Source organism: Dicentrarchus labrax, unplaced genomic scaffold (assembly GCF_905237075.1).
Source record: "Dicentrarchus labrax unplaced genomic scaffold, dlabrax2021, whole genome shotgun sequence".
Taxonomy (NCBI): Eukaryota; Metazoa; Chordata; class Actinopteri; family Moronidae; genus Dicentrarchus; species Dicentrarchus labrax.
Window position 1 is genome coordinate 11890276 of NW_026136704.1, and position 18038 is coordinate 11908313.

The 18038-nt window shown below is 37.2% G+C and overlaps 2 protein-coding genes across 2 annotated transcripts; both read left to right on the plus strand.

The window, feature by feature from the left end:
• Positions 1-1071: 1071 nt before the first annotated feature.
• Positions 1072-13684, plus strand: LOC127362713 (P2X purinoceptor 5-like). Its single transcript, XM_051398791.1, has 12 exons — positions 1072-1268; positions 2264-2414; positions 3116-3187; positions 5151-5226; positions 7741-7837; positions 8415-8495; positions 8607-8748; positions 9427-9557; positions 9755-9848; positions 10264-10329; positions 10441-10523; positions 11198-13684. Exons 1-12 carry the CDS (start codon positions 1132-1134, stop codon positions 11277-11279), a joined length of 1212 nt encoding a protein of 403 aa, XP_051254751.1. The 5' UTR covers positions 1072-1131; the 3' UTR covers positions 11280-13684.
• A 2664-nt stretch (positions 13685-16348) lies between these two features.
• Positions 16349-17783, plus strand: ly6d (lymphocyte antigen 6 family member D). Its single transcript, XM_051398732.1, has 3 exons — positions 16349-16512; positions 16720-16824; positions 17218-17783. The coding sequence occupies exons 1-3, from the start codon at positions 16461-16463 to the stop codon at positions 17298-17300; spliced, it is 240 nt and encodes a 79-aa protein (XP_051254692.1). The 5' UTR covers positions 16349-16460; the 3' UTR covers positions 17301-17783.
• Positions 17784-18038: the final 255 nt, after the last annotated feature.

Consider the following 18038-nt stretch of genomic DNA (forward strand, 5'->3'; position numbering starts at 1 on the left):
CATTGGAATTTCCCCACTGTGGGACAAATAAAGGAATATCTATCTATCTATCTATCTATCTATCTATCTATCTATCTATCTATCTATCTATCTATCTATCTATCTATCTATCTATCTATCTATCTATCTATCTATCTATCTATCTATCTATCTATCTAATCCCAAATAAGCCTAATTTCAGTTTGACACCCACAAACTGCATGGGCTGTATGGACATTTGAGTGGACTGAATAAACTCGAAGTGGACTGTGACCTCAGCAAGTGTCTTATTGATTTTAAAATGTAAATGAACTAACATGTAAAATTGGTGGAGTGTCCCTTAAAACAATTCTGTATACAAGACAATGGCTGATACGTCACTACACTATTCAGTTCCATACAACATAGCCTATAAATTACTGTCAGTTTTCCAGTGTAATCTTGGACCTGCATTGATTCATAATTTCAGACTCACATTTCCTGAAGTGTTTTGTGTTTTATTTATAATTACTATATTTTATAGTTTAAGTTACATTTTTTATAGTTGAATTATTATTATTATTTTGTGCCATGGTCGGTTGTAGCACCTTGGTCCATACTGAATATCTCAAGAACTTTTGGATGGATTGTCATGAAATTTGGTATTCATAATCCCCTCAGGATGGATTGTAATCACTCGGTGTTGGGTCCCCTGACTTTTCATTTACATTACCAGCAGTACCAGGACCAAATTTCAGTTTGTCCTGTACAGTGTTTTAGGACCAATTTCCAGCACAACTACTTTGTGTCTAGTTTAACATTTTGGCACACTAACATGCTGAACCAGGGCTGCGTTTCATTGGTCGTTCAACATGCCCTCAGGGGAATCCCCGCCGCCATCATAAGTGTCCTTCCGAGGGCTGAGGGTAAGTGAACGAGGGGAAGTGGAGCTACTAATGAAACGCAGCCTAAGGCGGTAAACATAACCTGCTGAAAATTGTGATGCACGATGAAGAGAACACCGGATGTCACCATGACTCACACGCCGACAGTATTATTTTGAAAGTCCTAACCGGATGTTGTGCTTGTTGGCGCTGACTGTAGCTTTACCACTGGGCTGTGCTGAAGTGTGACTGGACCGCAACAAGTCAAGTGTCTGCAGGCAGCTGCAGGATGGCCGGGAGCTTCTGCAAAGGACGCTTCTTCTCCTTATTCGACTACAAAACGGAAAAATATATTGTAGCCAAAAATAAGAAAGTTGGGGTTTTGTACAGACTTTTTCAGTTATTTGTCTTCGGATACATTATAGGGTAAGTGAACTAGGCTACTAGGATTTTTATTCTACTTCATTCCATATAATCTTAATATTAATATAGAAGTTTTTATGTCTGTGATGTTGATCAAAATATTGGTTATATATTATATATATATATATATATTAAAAAAATAAAGTGATATCCAGCAGCTTACAGACACGTAGCCTATTGGTGGTTGGTTAATGGCCACATTATTCAGTTACAGAACAGATTGGCCATGATGGTCTTATAGTTGGTTTATGGTTTATGGTTTATGGTTTATCAAGTGAATGGGCTGAATGTTTGTGCTACAGTAAAGCAAGTGACAAGACAGGTTTGTTTGTTTTTACTTTTTTATTGGCAGAAAATACAAATAATAAAAGCTATATAACTAATTCTATTTTGTGTCACCTTTGTAGAACAGTCACAACGTGCTTTAGTAATATTTTAGACATAAAATACAGTTGATGTAAGAGTAAAAAACTAACAAAAAAAAAAAAAACAGTTCTGTGGTGTAAGCAACAAATCACATCTACTGCTACAAGTTTTTGTGTAGGTTACTTACTATTTCAAGTGGCATCTGCTACAGAGAGAAAGTGAAAGGTAGATGAAAAGGTGGGAAAATCTGTGTGGCAACGAAAGAACAGAAAAACTGCAGGTGTTTGCAGTGTTGTGGTTGCAGGAAGGCACAGGTCTGAAGAGGGCAGAGATGACATTGCTCTCAGCTCGTTTTCTTGGAAACCCGTTGCTTCATGTGAAGAGCATGCTTGGCCGCACATAAGCGAGGTAAAAGGAGAAAGCATTCTCCTCTGATTGAAGGGTGTTCACACTCACCCAGAGCCGGACCTAGCCCTCCTAGGAAAGCTTGTCCTTCTTCTACCCAGTGCTGGAAATTGAGCAATTAGATAAAAACAGATAAAGAAATATAAATATATAAATATGGATGAGGCACAATTAAGTAATTAATGTGAAGAATGGGAGAGTTGATGAATTTTTGCTTTCATCCACAGGTGGGTTTTCATAAGCAAGAAAGGCTACCAGGAAACAGACGAAGCCATCCAGAGTTCTGTCATAACAAAACTAAAAGGAGTCTCAATAACCAACACTACTGAGTCAGGTCTGCTGGTGTGGGGACCGGAGGACTACGTTATCCCACCACAGGTGAAACCATTTATTTTACAGATTTTAGGAAGGGAACCAGTTCCAGTTGAGAACCAGTTCAACATAAGTTTCACACACCTGAGGCACACGCATACCTTTTTTCTACTCTTGTTTCCACACTGTTTTCAGACTCCGTGACAATAAAACAGTTGTGTTGATGCTGAAAACCTGTATATGCATACTTTTTTCCCACACACAGAAAACTGATCAGTAAGGGAATTGACAAAGAATGGGACCAATAAGCAGAAATGATAATGGCATTGGTATCAGTTTACTAGGGATGAGGAAGCAGGTGAACCAGGACTGACTGAGTTAAAGGAATAATTTGACATTTTGGGAAATACATATTTATCACCTTCTTGCCAAGAGCTAGATGAGAATATTGACATCACACTAAACTCTTTACAGTAAATAAAAAGCTACAGCCAACAGCTAGTTATCTTAGCTTAGCATAAAGACTGGAAACAGGTTTACGGTGTATCTACAGCAAAAACCTGAATAGGGAAGCAGGTCAAACACAGGTAGTGGAATAGCTAGAGCACTATATGGCAACTAAGATAATGTGGCAAACGGTGTTGGGAAAGTGGCTAGTACAGTATGACAGGGACAGGTCTGCAGGAAGGAACAGGGTGAGGTGATCATCATTATGGGATGATGTCAATATAAAGACCAATTTACAGAGTTTTCTTTCCTACCAACAGGGTGAAGCTGTTCTGTTTGTTGTAACCAATTTCTTTGAGACGCCAAACCAGAAGTTGGGATACTGTGCTGAGGTAAGAGCAGTTTGTAGAACTAATTGAAATACTAAATCATGGACTGTATTTAGTTTTTTCCCTATCTTTATTCTAAAGTGTGGCACGACTCAAACATACAGGAGGCAATAGATGACTGAGGTTAGGAAAGAGCTACTGGAGTTTAATAAAAAACAGATATCAGCTATAACATTATGAACACTGACAGTGACTAACACTGATTATCTGTAAAAATGGGAGGGAGGAAAAGTGGTGACCCGGAGACAGGTTTAATGGGCGGCCAAGGCTCAGTGATGCACGTGGGGATTGCCCAGGGTGCCTAGGTGGTCATAATGTTATGGCTGATCGGTGTATAGTCCCTGTCTTGATTTCTGTAGCAAGACAACAAATGGCTCATATATGGTGGCACGGTCAGCACAGCCAGGAGAGAACCAATCTGCCTTTTCTTCACAGCGCCTAGTCATAGCAAAATACTTTTAACAAAGGATGACACCTCCCTCTTCTTTCCACGAGTGTGTGTGTGTGTGTGTGTGTGTGTGTGTGTGTGTGTGTGGGGTGTGTGTGTGTGTCAATTATACTGTTCATCATTTCTGTCAACTATATCTTTAGCTACAAATTTCCAGAGGTTTCCTGGTATGTAAACACAGCTTCACTTGGTCTCCTGCCTCACTGCGATGGCCAAGAAGAACACTAAGCCCATACAAGCATTACACAACCATAAAACACTGCTTCTTGTATACAATCTGGCTCTCACCAATTGCAGTGCCCCTGCATCTGAAAGGCTACCAAGGCCTTTCGCTGTCATGTATCAGGTTCCAGCCAGGCACAGTCATGTTCCACTAAAACAAAGTTTTAAGATGAATTTCTCATCCTTTATGAAAAGGGCACAGACGTGTGTCCATAAATAATCCCTAACTATAGTGCTGCTCTTAGAAAACTCACAGGACTCAAATACAGTGTAAACTTGAACTTGTCTAACTGTAGCTATGGTGGTATACTCTGTGAATATTGGGATTTTACCCATTTTCACAATATTTCACTTTCAACTCATTCAAAAGAAATTAAAAAGAAGTTATGTATGCTAAAAATAAATATACTCATGGTAAATCAAACATTTGAAAGTCAAGTTTCTGTGCCAGTAAGTCAAAATTATGAGACTAAATCATTATATACTAGGTCAAAATGAGAAGCTAGTGAGTCACAATTATGCAATACTAAATCAAAATTATTAAATGCTAAATCAAAATTATAACCTAGTACATTAACATTATGAACAACTTATTCAAAATTATGAGGTAGTAAGTCAGAATTATGAAACAAAGTAAAAAGAATAAAATACTATGTCAAAATAATGAAATAATAAATTATGTATAAATGGCAAGATACTTTGAATTTCCTAAACTATCTCACAATTGTTGCGTAGTATTTCATAATTTTAAGGTTTTAGTTTTAAATGTTGCATTACTGTGAGTATTTTAATTTGTTTAATACTTAACTTTTCAATGCAACAGGTCTTAAAGGTCCAGTGTGTAAGATTTAGGAGATTTATTTACAGAAATGGAATAAAATTGTCATAGGTTTGTTTTCATTAGTGTATAAAAAATGAGTTGTTTTTATCTGCAGATGCTGTGGGTCGCCTTCTACAGCGTCTGCCATGTTGAACGGCTATGTTTCTACAGTAGCCCAGAACAGATGAACCAAACACTGGCTCTAGATAGATTTTTTAACATTTGGCAACCAATGTAGTTTCTCCTTTTTGCTTAGAAAGGGGAGGGTGAAACGGGTTGTAATCTGCAACTACACTGTTAGACACCCCTAAATTCATCACACTGGACCTTTAAGACCATAATTCATCACATGTCCTTCCTGAATCAAACAGCTGCTGAATCAAATAACTGCTTTTTCATCCAGGATGGTTTGTTTGTGTGAAAATGGTCTGTTATGGTTAAATGTTTCTTGAACCTTTTTTCCCATTTGTTCACAGAGCCCCAAAGTGCTGGATGGCCACTGCCGAGATGACAAGGACTGTAAAAAAGGAAAGATGGTAGTGGCTGGTCACGGTAAGAAAATACATTTCCATTGAGTTGGTCGACTCAGTGGCTTCCGAAATATGATGTGGGTCTAAATTCAACAAGGTTATATTCTCCCTCAGTGACATTTTATTATACCTCCACGTCGCTGATAGCTGTAGCCGGAGGCATGATGTTTTCTGGTTGTCTGTCCATCCGTCTGTCCCATTCTTGTGAACACAATATTTGAGGAATGCACTGAGTCTTCAAATCTCAAGGATGAACTGATTCGAATTTGGTGGTCAAAGGTCAAGGTCACTGTGACATGAGGTTTATTTGACGTTTTTTGGCCATAACTCAAGAACTGATGACCATATGTGAATTGGTGACACTAATTCAAAGGTTATTGTGACCTCAAAATATGTGTTTAGCCAAAACTAAAGAATCAAGTGGTTGATCCCAGAATGAGTGAACAGTAACTAGAACAGTACAGGCTTTAATCTTAACATCTTGTCTATTCTGACTTTCATTTCCTGCCTCATTTTGAATGTCGAATGTACCATCTAAATGCCAGAGAAAACAAAAGCACCACATTTAGTATAACTGTACTCTTTGAATAGTAATCAAGTACATGAGTATATTCACTGTAATCAAACATAAGTATGATAAATATAGTGACAACTTCCATTTAGCCAAAATACACTTATATATTTTATGAAATCCCTTCCAAGTATGCATTACATATATTATATGAGTTTGGACAGACGTGGATGTAAACTGCAACTTGACTGGTTGACGGGGACACACAACCGCAGGGCGGGCACTCTAGTATTCCAAATAAATTGTCAAGTAAGTTGAGATCCCTGATCCCCTAAAACCGCTGTGGAAAGCAAAGGACTTTCCATCAAGTAACAGACAAAGATAACAACGGAGCATCAGGGACTCTCCATCTGAATAACTATAGAGTTAGATTTGTGTCTTTATTACCTGCGAGAAAATAAATGATCTGAGAGAAAAAAAAATGTTTGAGAGAAAAAGTTATCACACTGATAGCAAAAAATAATAATATTTGAGACTAAAGAAGTTTTGAGAGAAAGTATTTTCTCATAGAACATAAAAAATATAAATTTTAAATTTTAAAAATTATGTCTGAGAAAATAAATCTCTCTCAAAATACTTTTTTTGACGCTCAAATATATATATTTTTGCTATCAGTGTGAAAACATTTTCTCTAAAAAAAAATGCGTTTCTCTCAAACGTTTTTCTTCTCTCTCTCAAAACCTAAGTCTTCGCTCTCGATGCTCTCGTGTCAGGATTTTGCTCTCTCATGTGAAAATAATGTCATGGGCGGGGCCACGTTCCTATTGGCCAGTCGGGTGAGAATCGTCTTGGGAGTCGAACTGAATCAGTACACCATTGTCGATTCACCGGCATAGATGACACACACAACTCGATGGGTAGCTAGCTGAGCAAGCTGGTAATCAAAATCATTCCCATCATAGGAACAACTGTGTAGCCCTAACAGGGTAGAGAGTAACAGATCAGAGGTATTAAAGGATGTTTAACTGGTTAGTAATGTGGAGTTCAGCTCAGCTAACATCACTGAACATTAAACATTAAATAGGCTATCCTAAATGTAAGCTAGTTTGCCATTACTGATGTGTTTGTCAGATTGTCATGGACAAAGAATAGCACTCATATTCATGAATGTGTATTATATTATTAGCATGCTAATCGCTAGTAAAGCTAATCGCTAATTAGGGTAGAAACTAGCTCACTACTCACTAAATAAGGAGTGAAACTATCTAAATCAACATATTCTTTTGGCATTTGATTTAAAAATAGTATAAACCAGGTGAGTTTGCAAGTTTACCTAGCATGTGGCTAATTAAAAAAAAAACAATTTTATTTAATATCAGAAACATAGTTAATCTTTATTAGTGGATGTGAACAATCAGTTTTTGAATCAGTTTATGCTGTATGCTGGCCCTTGCTAAATCTTGCAATAAAAATAACCATTGAAGTTAAAGAATAAATTGTGAACATTGGATTTATGATATTTCATCAGGCAGTAATATTAGGTAGTGTGTTCATCAACTTAACGGTTCTAACAGGTTATTCTAGCCGAAGAAATTAAACAGACCCTTGGGGTCTAATTAAGTAGAAAAGAAGAACCAAGAAGAAAAAGAAAAAACAACCTTACAATCATGGCCAACATCATATGCGAAGCCCTGATGACCATTGGCCTATTAGGCTACGTGATCACCCGGACCACGGCGCTGCAAGAAAGAGGCAGAAGGTGTCTGCTGATCAAACTCAGCGTCATTATTCTCTGGGGCCTAGAGTGGAGTTGGATCGCAGTCCTGTACTGCAAAATATAAATGTTAATGTGATCGAATAGCACTAGTGGTTCAAATAATGTTAAGGACTGTTCTGCTCATGTGGTAAATATCACTGAATAACAGATTATGTATAATCCATATCTTCCAACAGAAGTTCACATGTAGTGTCTTTTCACATGTGATAAGGTAAATGACTTCAGGCTATGTTTTCTGCTTTCTTAAGGAGGTATGAGTGGCAGATGCTTAAGAAAAGATGAAAACTCCACTGGTACCTGTGAAATCTATGGCTGGTGTCCCATTGAAAAAACAAACAGACCACAGTAAGTAGAAACGCAATCACATGAAAGCTCTTGGAGGCATAAAAAAAGTGAAATTATTGTTTGTTCTTCCCTATTCTGATAAATTCGATTACCCTTAAGCGCGCGCACACACACACACACACACACACACACACACACACACACAACACACACACACACACACACACACACACACACACACAGGTGAGGACTGTATTGCCATCCATCTGTATGCTGTGCAGTACAGTACTTAGAATAACTAAAGTGAAAGTGTGTTTTCTGGTCTCCGGTGCAAACAGAAAGAATGAATGATGCAATATTCACTGGGAGTGAGGCAAACATTCAGAGCAAGGTGCCACTAGATACAAAAACAGGATGCATAGTGCAATGTGAACACCTATGCAAGGGTAGAAAAATGTGTGTGTAAAATGTGTAAGGTGAAGAAATGCAGTAGCACCAGTAAAAGCAGTTTTCCTGAGGATATTATAGTAAGGTATGAGTCAGTCCAGTAAGGTGCGGTTGGGTATGAAATTAGCAAGTGAAGTGTGTGTGTGTGTGTGTGTGTGTGTGTGTGTGTGTGTGTGTGTGTGTTTTACAGGAGGCCTCTGCTGACTAACGCTGAAAACTTCACCATCTACATCAAGAATTTCATCAAATTTCCTAAATTCGGATTTTCAAAGTAAGTCCCCTTTGTCTCCACACATTCTCTGCATGTACTGCTTGTTAACTGGAAACAGCTGTGAGCTGTGAGCAGTGCACAGTCTGTACTTCTGTGTGTTTCTTCTGTGAGGTCCAACGTCCTTCAAACGACTGATGAATCCTATTTGAGGAAGTGCAGATACAATGAAGAGCTCCACCCCTACTGCCCCATCTTCCGACTTGGAGACATCACCAGGCGAGCTGGATTCAAGTTCCAGGACATGGACACATTTGTTAGTATTATGCTTTTCAACTCAGATTTTATTTGGTGTTCCTTTTTTTGTCAGAACAACAACATATATATATATATTATATCTACATCACAACAGTTGAAAAGCAGAGAGAGAACATTTTATTATGTTTGAATTTTAAGGCATACAAAAAAAAAATAGAAAAATGGGTCTGGGACTAATGTGACTAAACAAACTCATTTTTAAGAGAATAATACTGAAAAGTAGTGTTTCCTAATAATGTACAGAGATCTGCTTAATTGTGAATATCTTGTGATCTTAAACAACATATTGATTTTTACAAGCGATGTACAATCCGACCCAGTGGTGCACATATTGACCTTATTAAGGGGATTGAGTATTGGCAATGATGTGTCATTGTAATAATTCAGTGTTTCTGGTATCGTTTGCAATAACTCTGTTACTGAGGGTGAGGTATACAGATTTTAAGCACTGGTGCTGGCTCAGTACTCGTATCAGCCTGAGTTGAGGTATCGGCAGTGGGAAGAAAATAGTTAGATCAGTGAATCCCTAATGTTTACGTGCTAGTTGTCATGCTCATTTGTCATTATTTAGGAACATTTCAACCAAAACCATTTCTATATGTAGTGGTCAAATAGAAAAGACAAAGACTATTTAGCATGATTTAGAAGCCACATATGATTGAATCTGTTTTCCTAGGGCGGCTCCATTGGCATTATGATAGAGTGGGATTGTGATCTTGACAAAGGCGACTGCCATCCACGGTACTACTTTACCCGCCTGGACATCAGTGGCTGCAACAAGACCCTCACAACAGGGTTTAACTTCAGGTGAGAGTCATTACAGACACTGTAATTACGCTGTCATTCCTATTTTCAACAATGTAGTTATTTATATTCACAATTACAAATATCTGATTTTACAGAAGAAAATGATCAAAAAGCCTACCTTGTCATGAACTACTTAAGGATTAATTTTTTTTTGTATTATCATGCCTCTGTATTTACCTTTTTTAATTCTCCAACAGACACACTCGGTATTTTAAAAATGCTGCTGGTGAGAGCTATAGATCTCTATTCAAAGTCTATGGTGTCCGATTTAACATCATGGTGTATGGAAAGGTATGGAAAATGTGTTTTACAAAGTGAATGCATGGAATACTATCCACTCTGCCAAAGAATGATAAAGTGACGTGATTTAAAGCTCCAGTGTGTCACATGTATGAGGATCTATTGGCAGAAATGGAATTTAATATCCATAGGAATGTTTTCATTAGTGTATGATCCTCTGAAAAGTTGTTGTGTTTTTCGTTACCTTAGAGTGAGTATTTTAGGGAGCAGGTCCTCTTTTACGCAGGCAACCATGTTGAATTTCCATGTTTGTACAGTAGCCCTACGCTCAAACCAAACACTGGCTCTAGATTGCAGTTTCTCACACGCTTGGAAGGCTGAGCTGTATTCAGAAGGTTGCAATTTGTAACTACACTGTGTTGGATGTTTTAAACAACATTTCTTCTATTTGTGCTGTTATTCAAAGGCAGGGGCGTTCAGCATCGTCTCAACAGCCATCAGTTTAGCTGGAGGACTGGCTTTGTTGGGTGCTGTAAGTACCATTCATCATTTTATTAAAATGTTTTTAAAGAACATGATTTTGTTTAACTTAACTTTTTCCAGCTGTGAATGTCACATCACTGAATAAGACTTCATTTAACAGGGAGCTTTCTTCTGTGACCTGGTCCTTCTCTACCTGATAAAGAAGGGCGAAGCTTATCGAGAGAGGAAGTTTGAAGGATCCAGGTAGTTTTCTTTGTCTTTTTATACAGCATCACTTCAGCAGTGCTTCATTACGTTTTTTTAAATGCAAAATTTGTAAGGATATTGTGCTTTATGTGTTTTCAGTGCATACGTGCACCAATTTGTGTGTTATGATATGGGTAGTCTGTTACTTCAGGATATTGAAGTCTAACCAAGCCTGATTCTCAGGTTATCATGGTTGACGTTAATGATGTGGAAGACAGAGACCTTAAGACGCCTCCATTTTAATCGTGTTATAGCATTCTGATAACTAATCAGCACAAAAGATTTGAGTTGTGTGTCACACATTGTATAATATAGCTGATATGAAATGTTATGATTAGCTGATGAATATTTGTTTTGAACACATACGTGCACATACTCACATAAAGTTGTCACTATCATATTGGAAAGTGATTAACTCTGTTTTCTTTTGGTGTTGCAGTTGTGTAGCCGGTGAAAGATACACTAATAGCAGTTTTCTGGGATAAGGCTATGTTTTATACAGTATTATTTCCAGAGAAAAGGCTTGCATCTATAGTTATATATTTCACTTCTGCATAATATGTAGTTTAACAAATGTAGAATTTTAACAAATCTTAAGCTGTTCTTGGTCGTTCTGACACATGGTTTATCTGCAAAACATATCTAATTTTCTTACATATTTGCCACCACAGTCTGAATCTGAACCAAACAAATAAACAGAAATCAACACATGAAGACAACTGTGTGGAAGATGGAGAGGAGAGGGAGGAGTAGCAGTAACATGTCCTTGATGGTTAAAGATAAATATAATATAAAAAGGATATATCTCAGCAGTACAGTATAACTTATGCTGTACTGGTTTGGAGCTCCTGTAGGATGAGCCGTCATCTTGGAAAAAAAAGTCTGTGGTTGATACTTGATACTGACTATTTGTCAGTTATAAGATGCTTCTATATTCTGCCTTTGTAACAACTACATTTTTTTTGTAACTTAAAAACAATAGTTCAAAAGAATCATGAAGAGATATTCCATTGACTTTATACCAGGTTTAACCATAAAATGATTGTGTTTTAGCAACATTGCAACATGCAGACCACTTTTTACGGAGCCCCTAAAGGGACATGGGAAAAATAAAATAAAATGTAACGTTTCTGTGCTCATGAGATACTATCTCGAGATACAGGCACAGCCTTAAGCCTGATAGTCATTTGTCCTCCTTTTGAGAAAATAACAAAAAAGGTCCGCCTTTTGACACACTACCTTGTTAGTTTAATACTTATTGGCTAAAAATGTGTGTCAAAATAAGTAATTTCATTGGTTACATTTTCGTGTTGCAACCTATCAACACATGGCTAATTTTAATATTCAAATGAGCCATGTGTTGATTGCCCACAACACCCTTCATGAGCAGTTGCTACCACCAGGCTGTTAATCAAGCTCTCAGCTACAGAGAACATAATGTCAGTTGTTGGTTGTACAAATATGGACTTTTATTGTTGAATCTCTCCAAATTATAGAATATAATAATTATTAAATACAGTATATTCTCAGCATTATGGTAATTGCGGAGAAACAGCTTATTCACTTCCAGTTTTCAAAATAAAGGTAACCTAAATTTAAAATAAAATATGTTAGATTAAAGTGTTTCATGTGACCATGATGAATAAAAAACATACTTAATATCAAGCATTTTTACTAAACCAACTTGGAGAAATTCAACAATAAAAGTCCATATTTGTACAACCAACAACCGACTTTAGCCAACCTTACAAGAGCTTGATTGACAGCCTTGTTTGTTATTTTCTCAAAAGGAGGACAAATGAGCGTCCAGCTTAAGGCTGCACCTGTATCTGTGAGCACGAGAAAGTAAATTGTGAGCACAAGATACTTTTTTACTTACCCCCCATGTCCCTTTAGGGGCTCTGTAACTTTTACTTTTCATGTTGTTGTATAATGTTTTAATGGACCAGTGTAACATTTAGTGGCATCTAGTGGTAGGATTGCAGATTGCAACCAACTGAAACAAACTCACAAATTCCCTATCTACAGCCAGTGTTTGGTTTGTCCTTTCTAAGCTACTGTAGAAACATAGCGGTTCAACATGTAGACCTCCATGGAAGAGGACAAACTCCCTTTGCAGTTGATTGATTATACAATAATGAAAACACACCTATGAATATTATATTCCATTTCTGGGAATAGATCCTCCTAAATGTTACACACTGAACCTTTAACTGTTTTTTTAACAGGTTTGTTTGTTTTTTTTATCTTTTTTTTGTATTTAATGACTTTTGTGTTGTTGTTTGTTTTAAATGTATGTGAAGCAATATTCATAATTAGCAAGATATTGGCGTCACCCAGATAGCTCACCTCGTAGAGCTGGCGCCCCATGTACCAAAAAGATACATGAATTCTGATCATATTATTTTGACCACGCCCTTTTCCCTTCTTGATTTGGTTCGTGGTCAGATTTGAAGAAGTGTCTGCATTAAAAAAACAAGTTTATTTTTAAGGAACCAACTTTCTTTATGGTCATTACGGTGTACTGCTTTAGGGTTGTAATTCTGATTGCTGATTGGATAAAAGGACACTTTTATAGGTCACATTTGGATGCTTTACCTTAAAGATGAAACAGGAACTCTGATACACTGACGATTGGGAGGTTTATTTTGACAGCACTATCTGCTTTGATACTGTATATATTGAATTTAAACAACATTGTTTAGAATGCCTACACGGAGACCTCTCAGTGTTTATGTCACGTATCTCTGACGTGGTTCTCTGCCTTCCTCTGAGAGGAAGACTCATTCATGATGACTCTCATTAAACTATCAGAGGCCAAAGGATAACGTGCTAGGCTTCTTAGTCACTCTAGCAGAGTGACTCTAGGGACTTTTCTAAATCAAGACAGATCAAATACGCAGTGAACCAGAGTACCTGGACAAACACACACAAACACACTTACACACACAAAGGGGAGAACATGCAAACTCTCCACAGAAACCTATTTTTCTTAGTAATTGCATTGTTTACTGCTTATTTGTAATGACTAAGAATTCCTATCAATGGAATATACCTCATACATGAATCCCGCAAAATGTGCCAGTTTTCCTCCAACATCAGATGTTTTGTTGTGTATATTTTGTTGTAAATTTTCAAATAAACATTTTACTACAGAACTTGTGGTGTACTGTTTGGATCACGACTTATTGTAGTACAGCAACAGTAAAACACAACCTCATACAGTACATGTAATTATGTGTCAGGCTGCCTCCACATGATCAGTGGCGGAATTGTTCTGTGACAGCTTGTTTACTGGCTTTCCTTCAGCACTTTTACAGTCTTTGTTTATAACTTGTATAAATGATGCAGTATGATGATGGAGTGGTGTTGAGCTAAACTCACAGCTGTGACACTGTGCCAGCACCAAGTGCAGCCACTGATGGCCTTAATACGTGATAAAGTGCAAGTATTAGGGCCACCAGTTGCCATCAGTGGGTTTAATAAAAAATGTTCCTGGAAATTATCTGTACAAACAGTCAAATGTGGTCTTTGTTAAAGGAAGAGGGGGGAATTTCACCAAGTAAACATTAATCTATTATCTTCCCAGCACTGTAGCACTGTAACCTTCCTCAACCTATTTTTTAAACCTATACCCAGCTTTAGTATAATTCAGATCAGTGAGATAACGGTAGGAAAGAGACACTACCTCTGGCTGTAGTGTAATTAAGAGTATTGCTCTGCAGTGCCCTCTCAGCTAATGTGACTTGGTAACTTTTGGTGGGACATGGCAATGTCAGTGAGTCGCCCAAATCCAGTGGAGGTGAATGTAATTTGTTGCTTAGAGCATTGTAAAATGACATTAACAGTTACTCCACAGACCTTACTGTTAGCAGCTTTTATTGGAATAAATTTCTACTGAAGAAATATTTCCAGTTGGCATTATGTTCCAGAGTAACAGGACATTATTTCTTGTAGAGATTTGTTGTCGCATTTTGTAAGTGCATTTTCCAACACAGTCAAATGACTCACAGCTGCAGCTGCTTGGAGACTCATCAACCCTCGCAAACAACTTTAAACAATAAAAGCAAAGATAGAAACAAAGGCAGCTTATAGGGCAGGAAAAGCACAACATCTTAAACTCAGTATCAGAATCAGAAATACAGATCTCTGGGGGAAATTTGCTCGCTACAGTTGTTCCACTCACACAACGTTAAAGAATAGTACTTATATACATTATCTAACACAATATATAGAATAGAAATGAACGTATAGGTATATTCATATAGTAAAAATAAAAATGGAAATAGAGTTAGAATGTTTTAGAATGGAAAATATTTGTGATTTGTTGTAAATGGATCAAAACATACAAACAGACTACCTCGCACAGTCTCACATGGATGTTCCTGTTTCTTCATATAACAATTGTTTTCTCTCACTTTTTCACTCATCACTGGCGTCACTGAAAACAGGTTGAATTGAGTAATACATTCTCATGCACTCTATTGCATTTCTCCATTGTTGCCTACAGATGTCACTAAAGGGCAACTTCATTTCAGAGCTCGGGGAGTCTTCACAGGCTGTTTAAAGCTTCACTTCAAATCACCAGAAGGGCTCTTGGGGCATAGAGTATATTAATATTTAGATAATAAGAGTATGGTGTAATTTGCCATATCTGACCCTCACTGAATGAAATTAACTGAATATAACATGTTCACATTTCCTAGTTAAGCTTTACAACATGGTCATGAACTTATTATTAAGTTAAGAGTTTTACATTTTATATTGTTATTTCAGTGCTGCACACCATAACTGTAACCCACCATCTTCATCTTATTCTCATTTTATTTTAGTGGGTAATGTTAAGGTTTTATAATTCCTGCTTTTAATAGATAAAGGCACATTTGATGGATGGAGTTGTTAAAGACATTTGATTTGAGAATGGAGTATGGTATTGACTAATTTATTATATTTATTGTAAACTCTAGATCTGACTGGATATTATCTATGAAGTTAGGCTTTGTATTGTTAGGGACATATCATACTTTGATAATGTGCCATTATATGGGGGGAAATAAAAAGCTAATTATCCATAGCTGTGAAACTACTGGCCCAGATGGTATGTTTTGTATTGTATATATTGTTTTAGTGTATAATGATATTCATTACCTTAGAATGAGCTGTTTTTATCTACAGAGGGAGCGAGCTAGATGACATACCGGTCCTTTAAATATAAACATCACTGCAGATTTTAGTTTGAAAACAGACTTAATTTAAAATGAATTTATGCAGAGTTCTGTTCAGCTCCCCTCCTCTACTGTACCTCGGTCTTATTGTCCTTTCAAACTAATTGTGTTTGAATTTGAAAGTGATGATTGGATGTCTGTTCCTCACAGATACTAAAACTAAAAAGTAGCCAACACACTAATCTGAACTGAAATAAACTGGCCTATTGTAAGTAGGCCTACAGTCTTATATAATCACTGTAGACTCTTTGTTAAACAATGCAGAGAGATTCTTCCTTTTTAGGCTGTCTGAATTAAACAGGCTGGATCTAGCACACTAAACGAGGTCTACCTTCTTAAAAAGCCTTTAAAATGGTGTAATATTATTTGATACAATCTGTGATGAATAGATACAGATAGCACAGACCAGCAAATCTAAGAAATGAAATGGTTAAAAAACGGCCTCATTAATAATCCACAGGAGAGGGTTAAAAGCAACCTTAGCTGGTGTTCCTGCAACGCAACACCTTGCTCATAAACAAAAGCCATGAAGCAGATTAAATAACTCTTTGTTCACTTTTTGTTTCGTCTGTTCTGTGAGACAATAGTGCTGAAAATAAAGTTACTGGCACATCATGTACAAGGAAGTTCACGACTCTTGTTTGGTATGTGGTGTGTGCCAGTATAAAAGTGCTAGTGCGAGAGGTTTGTCCTCATACCAACCACCAACATGAAGGTCCTGCTTCTTACAGTCCTGCTGCTGCTGCTGTGTAGCACTCAAGGTGAGGGAACTTTGGTTTAGATTAGATTTTTGGATTCTTTTTTACCAACGCAAAGGTTGAAATGAAGACAAATATACTTATAATACTATACATACTAAAATGGAAGCATTTGATTGGATCACAAATGTGTTACACCTGTGGAGTGTTCCTGGGTAATATTGTAGCACGTGAACATTTTAATTTTAACGGATTTTTTCCTGTCATCAGTGCTCACACTCAGGTGCTACACCTGTGAAAGTGACAACAACGACCTCTGTAAGACGGAGACAGATTGCCCGGACACAGCTCAGTACTGCAAGACTGTTATGGGCGGTATGTAGGACTTGTTCTACAGGATTCACTTTGTTTTCTCTTACTTTCAGGTTTTAATTTGTGTGTTTAAACCTACTACAAGGAGCTTTTAACTGGTCAGGAAACAGTATCAGTTTAATTATTATGCCGCTCCATGACCTTTAAGCACACAAGATTATCAGTAAGAAGGCTATTTCTATATAGTGATTCTTATCGCCTGCCACCTGATCTGGTTTGGTCAGATTCCTCTTGAAATAACTGGTATCACTATTGGAAACATTACTACTCTACAGGGGCCACCAGAATGAACAAAATATATAATTTCCTTCTTGCTGCTTTGAATATTTGGGAAAAAGTCATATTACACATTACAGGGATGAAGGAATGGTTCAGTCATTGCATATTGTTTTTCAGGAGGTGACATTAAGTCTCGAACTTGTGAGGAGTTTTGCGCTGAGGACCTTTTCACAACCTGCTGCCAACAGGACCTTTGCTAGACCTGAGGCGTCACTCAGCGCTCACTGTCGCTTTCTGTTTAACTACAACAGTGTGAAGAAAATGAATCACTTGAGTCTGAACGTGATGGAAGATGACTTTTTTTTATTATTTTAATGAAACTATCCTGTCTTTGATTTGTTTTTATTAAAAGTTTCACTTAAATCTACAAATGTTGAATTGCTTGTACTGATTCATTCTGTGCAACACGCTGGTAGTCACAGCCATGATATTTTTAATGAACAAGTGCCCGAAGCAGGGCAACCACACACACACACACACACACACACACACACACACACACACACACACACACACGCACACATGCACGCAAACACACACTTAATCCTGCCTGATGTCACTTAGTGGGTCACTGCAACCTACTGCTATGTGGGTCGCTGTCTGTCTCTGCTGCAATGTAACACTGGATCATCATCTGTTTCAAAATTTAAAACAAGAATAAATCTTTGAATTGATCTCATGAATATGTTTGAGCTGTCTTTTGTTACAGGTGAGGCATGCCTCTAGTTCCTGTTTTTTGACATTGTAATTCTGATTGGTGTGTTAACAGTGAATTAAAAGATTAATTAATGGACCATCAGTTTAATGGGTATGCGATCAAGCTGGAGCTCAGTTACATAAACGTTTATTTATCTAACTTTATCTATGCATTTATGTATTTATTTGCATCTGACAACCAGTTTGATTTAAAAAATTGCTTGTTTTTATGAGAAGAGGTA